This window comes from Calonectris borealis, chromosome 1, assembly GCF_964195595.1.
Source record: "Calonectris borealis chromosome 1, bCalBor7.hap1.2, whole genome shotgun sequence".
Lineage (NCBI taxonomy): Eukaryota > Metazoa > Chordata > Aves > Procellariiformes > Procellariidae > Calonectris > Calonectris borealis.
This window is the reverse complement of record NC_134312.1, coordinates 187,105,965-187,119,915: the sequence shown is the minus strand read 5'-3', so window position 1 is coordinate 187,119,915 and position 13,951 is coordinate 187,105,965. Positions and strand designations below refer to the sequence as shown.

At 40.6% G+C, this 13,951-nt stretch overlaps 1 protein-coding gene across 2 annotated transcripts in view; it reads left to right on the top strand.

Moving 5' to 3' along the window:
* The window catches only part of ENOX1 (ecto-NOX disulfide-thiol exchanger 1), a 376,506-nt gene extending 365,082 nt beyond the window's left edge, over positions 1-11,424 (top strand). For both annotated transcript variants that reach the window (XM_075139390.1, XM_075139385.1), the window contains 3 exons: positions 4,118-4,220; positions 7,200-7,285; positions 10,474-11,424. In XM_075139390.1, coding sequence (XP_074995491.1) covers positions 4,118-4,220; positions 7,200-7,285; positions 10,474-10,605 — 321 coding nt within the window. In that variant the 3' untranslated portion in view covers positions 10,606-11,424. The remainder of the gene's footprint in view (positions 1-4,117; positions 4,221-7,199; positions 7,286-10,473) is intronic.
* Positions 11,425-13,951: the final 2,527 nt, after the last annotated feature.

Genomic DNA, 13,951 nt, shown 5'->3' with positions numbered 1-13,951 from the left:
TGTGGTGGGCCATGGTGGACAGTGAGACCAGGCACCTTTTGGAGCAATCCACTTGCCCATGCCTCTGCTTTTGCTGCCACAAGAAGCCAGGGTACATGAGAGAACAACACAAACCCAACTTCTGTCCCACCTTACAGCCAGGACATGGCTAAGGTATATATCCATGTGCGAAAACTGCCATGTATGACTCTCCACAGCCATCAGCTCCATGTCAGTGGTGCTGTTGGAGATCTGTCTGTGGAAATGAATAGTCCGTGTGAGAAAATTGTTATTTGACATCCTCTCTTTTATCCACCAAATTCTCCTGAAAGTTTTCCAGAAGGACTCTCTCTCTGTCTTTCCCTCCATGGTTCAAAAGCAGGGAGCCCCGAATCAAAATGCTGGTCCCAAGGCGTGTCTGCAGAATCATAGGGCTTATCAAGCCCACGAGGGAAATTCATGTATTTTCATCATCTGCTGATGGATGAAAGTGTCATTTGTGGGGAAAAGCTCCAAGCTGGCAATGGTGAGAGCATCACACAGAATGGTTGCATTCATGCTGAACAGCTCTGGAGATGTCATCATCAAATCGGGCCTCCATGTTCTCCGATACCTGACATAATTTGTGAATAATGAATAAGGCCAGGTCCCTAATGATCTCCAGGTGTGATTTAACCTGGATTAAGCCTTCCACATGCTGTATTTAGTTCTTGCAAGGTCATTTCGCTTCTAATAAGCACTGGTTCGCACATGCTCAGCTGTGTTCTTGTCCTTTAATGCAGTAACTGACAGATGGTAGCAAAATATTCCTTTTATAATGAAACCCGCTGAAGGAGACTGCTTAGGGCCTCAGAAAATATAATTTACCAAATAAAGGATGGTCTCCAGGAAAGAAAGGCAATACTGTAATGTAGTATATATTAAATAATTTTCCTCAGGCATCTGGTGATCAGTAGGTTTTTCTCATGTCAGAGAGGTGCCCTAACTGTTTGTTTCCAATTAGTTATTCCCTCATTCACCTTTGTACTCTTAAAAGTCTTGTTTCTGTGGGTTGGCATAAGAACTGCCTCTAAAAATGTGCAAATGAACTGCATGAGGATTTGTTGTAGAGGCTTCATAGGTACCAGATTTGTAGCTGCAGTGTGTAGTCAGATACTTAAGGTTTTCACTTACACTATAATTAGCCTGGTTTCTGGTTGAATTTCACACTCATTTTTTAGACACAATTATGGCCATTTCTCTTAAATGACTATTAATTCCTAGCAGCATTGCTTCTGAATCCTTTATGTGACCATGGGCACCCTGGATTTTCGCATGGCCTGTGCAAGCTTATTTTGGCAGTTGAATACATCAGAGTTGTCTAATTTATTGTCTTCTGTGAGGCGGGCAGTTTTGGGTGGCAGAACCCCTTCCTTTCCAAACCCCCAAGAACCTGCAGCCTTCTTCTAAAGCCAGTCGTTTGATGAGTAGCTATCTTTGCCACTCTTAGTTTCCTCAGGCTCCCCAAAACCAATTTTTTCCTCTTTTATCCTCTGTACCAACACACAGTTAAGGAAGACTTGATGTGACTTCCTTTAGCATCCATTTACACTGTCCTATAAATCATACAAAATGTTCTGCACAGGCTCAAATCTAGGCATTAAATGAGAATCCATCTGTTCGTTGCTCCCAATGGGAATATAGTTTCTTTCTCTGCATCACTGCTTGACAAAACTTCTAATCCCATCTGAAACTGCTAGTGTGTTGTGTTTGGGGCCTGTTATATCAAATACACATCTCTCTGCTCTCTCCTTCCCCTCTCAGGAATTGTTATTTTTAGACTGCTTTTCTCTCTCTGATGGAGTCAAAAGTTACATCTTAACCTATGCAAGCTCTGGTGGCATATGCTGCTCTGCTCTTCTGCTGCAGTATCATGAAATCTGTCATCCAGCTCTTTCTTCGGATCTGTAACCCCCTTGTCATTACTGCCCTTATGGAGAAATTCATGTGAACACGTCTCTCATTTCTGTTTCTTGCCTGGCTTTTCTTTCACTGTTCTTAGATGTCATGGCCGGCAGTAGATGAGTATTTGCATTAGCCTTTGGCTCTATCAGGAGGGGAATCAACACTACTGGGCAACTTAGAGCATACTCCTGCTGCTATAATGTGCCCTGTGCATTACAACACTACAGGAGCGTTAGCGCGAAGGTGATGTAGCTGCCAGAGCACTCAGGCACACCATTATTTTAAGAGGGGATCACTGCAACTCTTGAACTGCAGATTCCCTCCTACCTGTAGGTGTCTAAATCTGTGCTATAAGTTTCTCTTTGCAGCCAATGAAGAATATAAAATAGGCAGCTCTAAGATCCAATTGATTTCAACCTAAAGAAAACAACTAAAATACATGACTAAAGAGTTATTTCATTTCTACTGACTAAAAAGGCAGCAAAGGCTGACTAGCTTGCATGTACACAACTACACATGGATCTCTGGCCAGGAGACATGCCTCAGTTGGCCACTACAACTGCAGCAAACCACAGGTGACTGAGTGCATCTCACTCCTCCGTCACTGTGGGCTAAAGTCTGTCAGAGCCCCTTGTTGCTGGGGGCTAAGGATACATATATGCGTGTATGTCACTCAAATGCACATACAGTTTCTCAGCTGACACATGACAACTTGTTCCTCTTCACAACGCGAGGGAACATTTGAACCCATGATGCATCTGAGCCATTGGGCAGCTGCTCCTTGGAGCCAGCCTATAAAGAGCACAAAGTACATCACTGGGGTTTTTTTATGTTGCTGCTTTTTTATTTAATTGGGAATGAGGAAGTGCCTGACTCTTTTTACCAATCTCACAGACTGTGGAGCCTTTAGTCATCTATAAAGAGGCACATTTGACATATTTTGGAGTTTTTGCCTTTTTTTTAGCATGCATTATTCACACCTTCAGAAATGCCCCAGAGCAACCCAAGCCCAGTGTCTCTTTTTTATTGCCAAAAATGCTTGCCAAGATTTTTGGAGCAAGGCACCACCCCCAGTGCATGTTCTAGATGGGCCGCATCATTACACTGAATAGTACAAATTTGCTTGCATTTAAGGCTGCCCAGTCCCATGCAACCTCCAGCTGCTTACCTTGACTCCCCTAACCAGAACAAGAGCACCATTCCTGCACAGTCCCACCTCACGCCACCATATTTCCAGCCCCATATTCTCTGCCTCCGAGGTTTTGCATGGAACTGCTGAGCATTTCACAAAGCAGATGCAGCAGCGTGAGTCACTGCTTCACCAAGGAACGAGTTACTGCATATCAGTTGCTCCATGGAAACAGCCCATGTATATATGCTTGAATATTGTGCAATGCACTTTGAGGCCACTTACATGCCTCTGAAATAGAGATAATTTGTTTACTTCATATATGCCCAGGAGAAGAGCAATCTGTGTCACACACTGCCTGGGTACTTCTGATGGAGCATCTAACGTGATAGCTTGGCTGAGATTTGGGTGGTTCAGGCCACCTGGTTGCAGAAAAAGGAGCTCAAAGCAGGAGCCTTGACTTGTTTGCTCTTAAGGCTGGCTCTCTTTCAGTCCTCAAAACAAGGTAGCTTTATGCAAACCATGTTAGGAATGGTCCCTGAAATGTGCTGACCCCCAAAACATGCCTGGGAATTGTTTGGGGCAGGGGCCAACACCATGCCAGGTACTGGTGAAAGAGTATAACAGGGTAGATGATTGCGCTCTAGTAGCTAGAAACGTTGCTAGTGACTGTTGAATTTACTCTTATAGCTATAGCTGAATGTTTCCATCCATGTTCCCTAGAGGCGATCTTTGTTTACAGCTTTAATAGCTAGAAAATGTGAGTTTTCTGACCATCCCCACACTTCATGGCACATCTTTCAAGCTGTTATAATGAAGAAGCACTAGCAACAAAGTTATTCCTTACTCCACAAGCAAAATTTCTTTTCTTGGCAGCTCTTGGCATAATGGTACTTCAAAAAGTGTCTTAATATTCTGCAAACAAATCAATTATTTATAATTGTCTTGTCTTTAGATGTGAATTAAAGTAATGATCTTTTATATAGAGTTGAAAGGAAGCAGACAGGTTTAATTGAAGTAAATGAAATCTACGTGACCACCTGTTGTTTTTTTTAAACTTTATAGGAAATCAATGTATTGACAGTAGCATTGGTCAACCAAGACAGAGAAAAAAATTCAGAAAAACGAAGCCCGGGTCTAAAATCAGAGAAAGAGGCACTATTAATAGGTAAGATAACCCCAAAGAAGATTTTTGAGAACAAAATGCCTTTTAACAAGTTTTTGTTTTGCATATGTGTTTACATGCATCTTTGTGCTAATAAAAGTAAAAAAAGAATATGTTTTTTAGTTTTAATCTGTATTCATAATGGCTTTTAATAAGAGAAATCCTAAAATACAAGTGAACTTTTCCTTTCTGAAAAATTCCGCAGAGTTTAATGAAAGGATTTCAGGTGTGAAGAAAATTGCAGGATCTGCATTTAGACTTGCAGCGTGAATGTATGAAGACTTTATTTACATCAAGATTTAGCAGGCTAGAATTGTATAACTTGTTATTTGATTATTAGACAAAATGGTGAAGGAGAAGGGGATGGAAATAATATTAGCAAACTACCAAGCAAAATATATGTATACTGGATGTATTAAGCAAGCCAGATTTATGCTTTTGACATTAGGTGAGGGAATTAGCAATATGAATATTTATAAAGAATACCACAAGGACTATCATATCCTTTACCTAGAATAAAATCTTTAAAATAAACTCTTAAAGAGTGCCTAAAAGCTAAAGCTTGTAGGCAGTGGTAACTGCTACCTAGCATTTAGCCACAGAGGAATGCTGGCTGTACCCATGCTACCCTTGGAGGGAACGTGCCCCATTTATATCCGTGAGTCTTTTGCATTTGGTTTCAGTGGGGCAGGTTTTCGTGGAGCCTAAAGGCCCACAGTCCAAAGTGCTCCCTGTGGCATGGTTGCCATTCACAAGAATGCTGACATGAAAGATCAGGTTTCATTTCTTTGGTTTGGCCTTTTCACCAAATCAGCGGTACCCCGGTAGGTGATAGTTCCAAAACTACTTTAATTTGTTTAAATGCAACTCATTTGCATCTGCTAAGCACCAGGAAAGTTGCTGGTTTATTGCTGGGGCATGGATTCAGACAGTTCAGACGAAAAAGGTCATTTAAAAATGAAGAATGTATTTAAATGTTTAAAGGGCTTAGTACACAAACTTCCTGTGACTGGTGAGATGTGGAACAGTGGGATGTACAGAAATGTAAGAATCCATTTAATTTTGCTTGTTATAATAAAATTTGGAACTTTTAATTGCAATGGACAGTATTTGATCTGTTGAAAGATAACTTCTGTGAGAAGGGTAGCAAGGATGGAATTTTAAGAACAGACTAATGAATTTTTTTTTCTAGGTCACTCATTTGACTGTAACAAGTGGTGGCAGTGTCCCAAAGTGGGTCCCATCCACCAGCTGTCCAGTGGCACACTCAGATAGACAGTGTAATCTCAGTCCATTACTGGTCATAATATCCCCACAACTGGCTCATTGTTACGGTTCAAAGGCAAAAGATTGCTCAAGATGGATTTCATGTTATCTTTTCCTCTGAGGCATGTTCAGGTGTGGCAGGGAAAAACAGGCCTTACCTCCATCCATTCACTAAGTTTGTCTATATTTTACAAAATTCAATACTGTCTTAAAGGAAAAGAGCATAAAAGAAAAAAAATACTAAAAAGTTATCATGGAACTCCAGTCAGTAACTACAAAATATTTTCAAATGACTTTTTATTTACATTATATGAAAGACCTAGCTTTGAACATCCTGAATTGAAAAGCATTGGGAACACACATAACAAACACAATGCCATTGGTAAATGTGATCTGAATACAAATTGGATTTCCAGTTAACCCATCCAAGTGTGGTGGTCTTGGCTTTTGCTTCAAGAGCTCTTGTGTGTGTGCTTATGGTCACGCACAGCACAAAAAAGCCAACTGCAGCTAGGACTCGCCACAGTATGAAATTAAATACATGCCCCTCCCTTTGCAGAATCAGAAGTTTGTAAATGGTATTGGAAAAATGAGGGAGAAAAAAGGTGTTCTTTGCAAAGCCGGTCTAAAATGAGTTAAATTTTACTTATCATTTTCAAGCATGGCCAGTATTTGGGGAAAAATGAAATCCAAGATTATCCTAATTCATTCAGCATCAAGAAAGCAGTATGGCCTGCAGTACACAAGATACAGTGACCCATTTTTGTCATTTGTAAGCATTTTTAATCCTGGTGTTTATGCTTTAAATATAAGGAACTTCCCCTAGGGTGGTTCAGCTAAGAAACCCATCCAAACAGAGTTGAAAATATTTGCTCTGATTCTTACAGTTCAACTCTTCCCAAACAGTAAGTAACACACATGCCATTTTGAATTTTCACTGTTTGTTTAGAAGACGAGAAATTGGATAGTGCTTTTAATAGCAATTGTGATGCCCCAAATCTTGTTTTCTCTCGTCATCATTATTATGCTGTCACTTGATTTTCACTGCCGAAAAAATCTCTAGACTTAGATCCTGACTCCTCCTAAGCCACTTTTATTCCCATACCTTTTACAACGATCCTGTGAGTAACAATGAAGATAGACAGAACCGGCTCTCTTTTAAGAGAAAGTAAATAAGTAAATATGTCATAAAGGATTTGTGTTTTCTTCAGCAGCAGTTAGGGGTAATACAAATTAAACGCTTTTCATAACCAGCATCAGCGTTATTACGAGAAAAAATTGAGGGAGTGAGGTTTCTGACACAATTATGTGAAACGTTTTCACAACAGAGCATCCTGTGAAGGGGAAAAAAGCAATAATTTTACCATTACAATATCCACAATTTTATATTGGTAAATCAAGCATAAAATTGGTAGTTGAAATGCTTCCAGCAAGTCTTTGTTTAGAAATTCCTTTATTCATCAGTATATTATCTTGGTCACTTACTTGCTAACTGCTGTCATTCCTGAAGATGAGCTATTGTGTTTACCATGTTATTATGACTGTATTAAAAATGTGCCATTTTGTTATGTTTATTGGGTTGTGTAAGAAAAATAAGAATCATAATTCATACTGAAAAACCTGCAAGAACAGACTATTCAGAATTATTTTGCTTATTTTAATGATATATTGCCTGAGGTAATTTCAATACTTTGTGTGCATTTGTTTTTAACACAGGTATCATATCCACATTTCTTCACGTCCACCCTTTTGGAGCCAATATAGAATATCTTTGGTCTTATATGCAGCAGTTGGACTCTAGGGTAAAAAAAATTAATCAAAATCTGTTTTCTCTATAGAAATATTGTATTATTCTTTACTGCAGGTTAAACTCTTTGTGCGTTTCCATTAGAAAGATAATGGGATATGGGGCTTGGGGGTTTGCAGTCTTTATTCATTCGCAAATTACAGTGCACGTGCTTGTGTTGAGGTCTTTGCCTCACGCTGCTCAGCTATTCTTTGTGGCAAAGAAGAGCGGAGCTTTAAATGACAAAGACTAGCAACTGATTTTATGATACATGATCCTGAAATACAGCTGAGGAGAAAGAAAGCAGAACAAGAGGCAGGTGTAGCCAGGGCCATCAAACTATGCAGAGTTTTAGGAGATGATTCCTTATTCTTCTAAAAGTTGTTAGTTGTGGGTCACATTGAACATGAACTTTCATGAACACATGAATGGACCGTGAAGCGTACCCTTCTTCTCCGTATGGAAGCGGAGAGGGCCTCATAAAGGAATTGGCTGACCCTATTGCTAAATTCAGAGGTGTGGCCAATACAAAAGTGAGGCCAACGCTACAGTGTGCGAAGTGTTTTTTAATGCATCAGTTTGTACAGTCCAGAGTCAATACATACTTGTAGGATAAGAGTCTTTGACTTACTTTTAAATACCTACTGTATGAATGAGATGAAATCAAGCCCCAAAAGGGCCTATTCCTCTCCACTGAATATTAAACAAGTCAAGGGTGAGAAGCGCAGCTGTGAAATAACCACCTTTGATCAGGTGAATGCTACTCTAAGTGCTAAAGAATGGCCTGCAGGATGCTAGACTGCATGAGAGACTTAGCACATGCAGGGGTCACCCTGCAGTTAGCCAAAGCTCTGATCCACATCTGCCAATACTTCTCTGGACATGGGGATGACGGTGCTTGCCTAGATCTTCTTGCAACACGGAGTCAGGATGTAGCTATGGTGTGCACCTGGACTCAGAATGTGAGTGGCACTCCTTGTGTGACGGTCGTTAGACACAACTCCTTTGATCCTGGTAATGTTTTGTTCCTGAACACTCCCTCCAGCCATGCCACTCATAGCCAAGATCACCTTCCAGCTGCTTTGATGGGCTGCTTCATGCCTCTGGAGGATCCTTCCTCTGTTTCTATGAAAAAGTGTATAGTTAAGCAGAGGAGATCCTGAGCTAGAAGCCCACTGGAAATAAGACAGGTTGCATGGATGAGTGAGGAAGGATGATGAAGTTCTTAGGCACTAACTTCAGGCCACGGCAGCTCACATTTCCTAGTGCTTTACAGTCCACTGCTACCCACAATGAAAAGTGAGTAAGGGATGAGGATGGTATAAAGAGGTGAGAAACTGGTGAATTTCAATTTTTTTTTTTAACCTGATTTTATCAAGACCTGATACATCCAGAGCTTCACATCTGCAAGCATTCCTCTTCGGCTTCTCTATTCCCTGCCTCTGCCACGTGTACACCTTCATCTTGTCCCCAGTTCCTGCAGCACCCAGTCTGCCTAATCTCATCTTTCAAGTCCTTCCTTACCACACAGCGTTTGGCTAAGTTTCAACTGCTTTTCCCCTGGCCGACCCCTCCAGCTCTGTGTCTCTTGAGTGACAACAGCAATCATCTAAAATACCAGCCCTGCTGCTCATTGCTTCTGCCCACTGAGCTCTTCAACTTTTTCCCCCTTCATTGCTGCGGTCCCTTCTTGTGCATGTCTGTGAGCTCTGTCCTTGAATTTCTACTCACGTGAGTAACGTGTTGGCTTCTGTGAGGCTTCCAGGATCAAACCCTTAACTTGCAAACACAGCCTTCATGGAAGGAGCATCGTCTCCATCTCTCCGCGGTGCCAACGTACCAGCCCCTGCAGCTACCACTGGACCTACCTGCTGCATAATAAACGCAAGCCGCAAAATTTGACCTCGCTGGTTTATTTTGGAAGTAACTGCTTGTAGCAACAAATTACTTTTTAATAGCACAATCCAGAGATGCAATCTCAGAGATGAATTTCAATTACTTTCCATGGTTAGCCTGTCATTCCTCACCTGAACAGGAATGATAAGGTCAGCATACCCGTGCGGGCTGAGGGCTCGGTATAGAGCTCAGATACATTACCCAAAGGTAACCAGCTATCTGTTACTGCCAGGAGAATACGTAAAAGATGGACCTGATTACTCTGGGGCTTTAGACTCCCTCCAGCACTGATTTTCGGCACCACCTTTAACGAATCATTTAATCTTTCTGCTGCACTAACCTCTTCAGGAAAATAAGAGATGATAGATATTTTCTCACCTCCCTTGGGTGGAATGAGGTATAATTAGCATACTGTTTTAAAAAGAAAACTTTTCACCATGGAAGGTTCCTACTAATATGAATAAACAGAAATATCATCATTGCCAGAAAAACCTATCAAACCATGGAGATACCTGTGGATAACAGGCAGCACCCATAGATTTCTTTACTGTTCCTTTCATGACCACCACTTTAGAAGAAGTAGCAGTAAGATGAAATGGTTCATTTTCCATGACTGTTCATTTCTTGACTTCCCTACTGATTATACAAGAACGGTTGCCTTTGTAAAAGTGTTTTCTGCAATGAGAGCATCCTTCCCGTTAGGAAGGTGACCAGTCATTAAGGTCATTTACCATAAAAACATCCTGAGCAATGCCGAGTCAGGAACCTTACTGCTTAGTTATCTGGGGTTACTGAACTGGGCCAAACTGGGAGAAGATGGCTCCATGGATAGTCAGCCCTAAGTAACAAAAGTGAGCTGATTAAAAATGAAGTCCCTGTGTTAGGTTTTTTGCAAGAGCAAAACTGATGGAGCTGGGGGAAGGATTCAAGAGCTCATGGGTTGAGAAGGAAGAATAAGGTCCCATTTGCTTCCCTCTCCTCACAAGTATACCTGCAGCCGTAGTTCTTAGATAGATAGATTTCATACCACACTGTGTGGCAGCAGCCCCAACATAGCAGTTGTCATTCTTTTGTGATGCGATGCCACTTACAAAAGCAGAATCATTCCTGCAAGGAATCTACACTTGCTTTGGAGTCTGGAAATTCATGTCAGGCTAAGGTTAAAAAAAAAAAAAAAGGTTGCTTGTTTTCACCTGGCCTTGATTCCCTCCCCGTCCCCCGCCCCTCTTATTTCTGTTCTTCATATTTCCTCTTTCCAATCTACAGGGCAGCTTTCTCACTTTAATTTTACCTTTATTTCTTTCTCAGATCTCTGCAAATGAGATAGAAATGCTTTTGATGAGACTGCCACGCATGTTTAAACAAGAATTCACTGGTGTAGGAGCAACACTGGAAAAGAGGTGGAAGTTTTGTGCCTTTGAAGGAATTAAAACTATCTGACTGTGACTAGTAATGAAGCTATGCAGAAGAATTCCTAGAGCATGGCAGGGTTATAAAGTATTAAAGTAAGAAATTTGGGTTTGGGCACATAGTAGTATGTTTTCAAAGTTATCCAAGCCTAATTTTAGTTACATTTGTGACGTTCTCTTGTGAGTGGAAATGTAGTTGTGCACCAGTTCCTAAAATAAAATAAAATTTAAAAAAAAAAGTTTCAAAATGTGACAGATCTGTTTCCTATGAAAACTGAAGAAAGATACCACAGTCATAATGATTTCAAAATACATGTCCTACATCTAAGAAAAGCTCATTGAGCAAACAGTTAAGGAGAAAGATTGCCCAGTTACGGTCGCTAAGCTACAGCGATGTATATGTAATATGTAGTAGAACTCATTAAGTTTTGTTATTGAAAGTTCTTTCTGTTTAGTGAGAAAATTGAGTAATTTTACAGTGAGGAAAAGCATACCAAAAGAAAACTTGAAGATGTGTCTGAAGTTATTGTATTTTGTAAATTAAGTTATATGCTGTACCAGGGATTTTTGCCTTATTGAAAGAGGCCTGAAAATGTGATTGGAGTCCTCAAGAATGCTTTATCAAGAATATTATTTTTCTAATGTAACTATTCTCCATTACAAGTTCTTTTAACATGGATTGCATATCAATTTTCATAAACATGTAAATAAGGAGGAAACCAGTGTTACTGTATTGTATTTGGTATGTAACATTCAGGTTTATGCATCAAAATAAATATTCAGTTGCATTACTGTTACAAATTTTATAGCAGATATATTAATTTTTATCAATAAATATGACTTCTACCATATTGTTTGTACAAGTTTTTCTTCTGATGTTTTTGAATTTTTATCAATCCAGCAAGAGTCTCTTGGCACTTATCTTTCTCCTACCTAAGCTATTAATTGTAGATAACTTGGTTAAATTAATTAGGAATCAAAAAAGAGCTTGCAATATTAGCTAAGATTAAAATAATTAAAAATATCAGTAGAGGAAGTACCAGCATGGACCTTTGTTTAGCTGAACAGATTTCATTTGTTTTTTCAGACAAGCAGTCAGGTTAAAAATGAACCTTCAGATTTCTCATTTTCAGTGTTGTGTTGGGTAGTCGCGATGCATCCGATTAGTTACTCCTCGTAACTCCCAGCTAATGCTTCTGGCCTTTGGCCAGCCAAGGAAAGAAATAACTCACTTTTGGTGGTGTCCTTTAAGTAGGGATATCGATGTAAATTATCATTTAGGATTTACTATCAAACACACGGTACTCCAGCACTCCTGTAAAAGCCAGTGAAAGCAGAAGTGTGTGTATCGACCAAGCCAGGAGAGTATGGAAGGAATCGCTCCTCCCGGAGCCCTGCTTTAAAGAACTGCATCAGTCCAGCGTGGTGCTGGATAAGAAACAGCAGCCCCCTCCAAGTCACACCTCTATGTAGGCAGAGGAGCCGGCCGCAAGAGAGCTGGCCCTATAAAGTGGGGCACCAACAGCAGGAAATATGGCAAATTGCAACAGATGCAGGGAGTGTCCAGATACATGTCAGAGTGATGTTTCGCTCAGGTTCTTCAATAAACAGCAATTAGTGTCAAATGCAATTAGTCATGAAGGAACTCTCCTACACGGCTGTTAGTGATTACTGCTTTAGGACCTATTTCTCTTCTGGCATCTACCTGGAGTACAGAAATATTAAATGAAATGTTAGTTGTGTACAAAAGGGAAAAAGAAAAAGACTTAGCAGGTCTATTATGGGAGAAAATTATGCTTTCAGCCGGTACACACAAAAATTTTTTTAAAGAACATGCATCTCTGTTATGGTTACTACTGAACCTGTGTTAAGATAAGTTAGTCGGGTGAAACTAGTAATTATATGCCAGTTATGTTAAACAAAATTAACTAGTTTAATCCAAATAACAATTCTTTTTTCTCTTGTCATCATACAGATTTATGAATAATTCAGGCAAAAATGTGTTAGGTCTGACAGCTCTTATTAAAGTACTGTAACATAAATGTGTATGGATGGCACTTAGGCTGGGGAAAAGAGATGTGAGAAAACTTTCACCTCAGGTTTCTTCATGCCATACTTATTCATTATATTCTGTCCTCCCTCTTCTCTTGTGTCCTCCTTTTTTTTCCCTTCAGCTTGTCTCCTCTCCCACAAAACGACTCCAATCCCAGATAGCCACAAAACATCTTAAAACTGACAGGACCTTGTAACCTAGTCACCATATTTGTTCTGCACGTGTTTTCTCTTCCTTTTTCCTTCCTGGGTTTTTCATGTCTGTCTAGACCATAAGTGCTTTAGGAAGCTGACTTTTTAGTCCTTGTGTATACCAGCTAAAAGGGAACCTCCTTCACTGGCCTTTAGATACCACCATAGAAGATCTAAACTGTAAGTATAAATAGCATGTAGGCATCCTGCAATATTGTAACACATCAGCTGAGACCTTTAAACTCAGGGGGATCCTCATGAGGATTAGGTTGGGCCCCAGAATTGGCTTTAACATTGTGTGCTTGTGGCTTTGGCGGAAACTGGCTTGAAATGCTCAGCTCCATCACTTAGCTGCTGAAATGTCCTTGCAATGACCCTTGGGGGATCCAGCTGGGGGTCCTGAAGTGATACAATGGGATGAATATCAAGGAAGCCACCTTTGAAAGACATCTAGACTGGACATTAGGAAGCATTCCTTTGCCGAGAGGGTGGTCAAACACTGGAACAGGCTTCCTAGAGAGGTGGTCGATGCCCTAAGCCTGTCAGCGTTTAGGAAGCATTTGGACAATGCCCTTAATAACATGCTTTAACTTGGTCAGCCCTGAATGGTCAGGCAGTTGGACTAGATGATCGTTGTAGGTCCCTTCCAACTGAAATAGTCTATAATCTATAGTCTGTTCTATCTCTTGCAGATATGTTACTGATATATGGAGAAGACAGTGATGTTCTGCGAGCCAACGTTAAATTCTGGCAAAGCACCCTTTGGCCAGCTTGTCTGAGCAGTAGTGTCCGTCAATCTGATGCCATCATAGCCCAGAAAAACGTACTCCATATGAAGCGTATCACCGGAGGATGGCTGTACACCCCTGGAGTGATGGTGCTCTTCTTAGCACTGTTGGGCATTGCAGCAAAACAACTTGTAAAAATGGCGTGAGGTGATACCAATTAGCTATGATAAAAGAAGAAGTCAGTATGATGGAAAAGACGACTAGTCTTTCTCTATGTCACTTTATCCTAATGACCAGAACAGAGGCTTGGTCAGCTGCAGCAGGGGTCGGCGTACTCTCCCCCAGAAAAAGGAAGATGTTGAGGTGGCCAAGGGACACTTAGTGAAATGAGGTGGTGCAAGACCT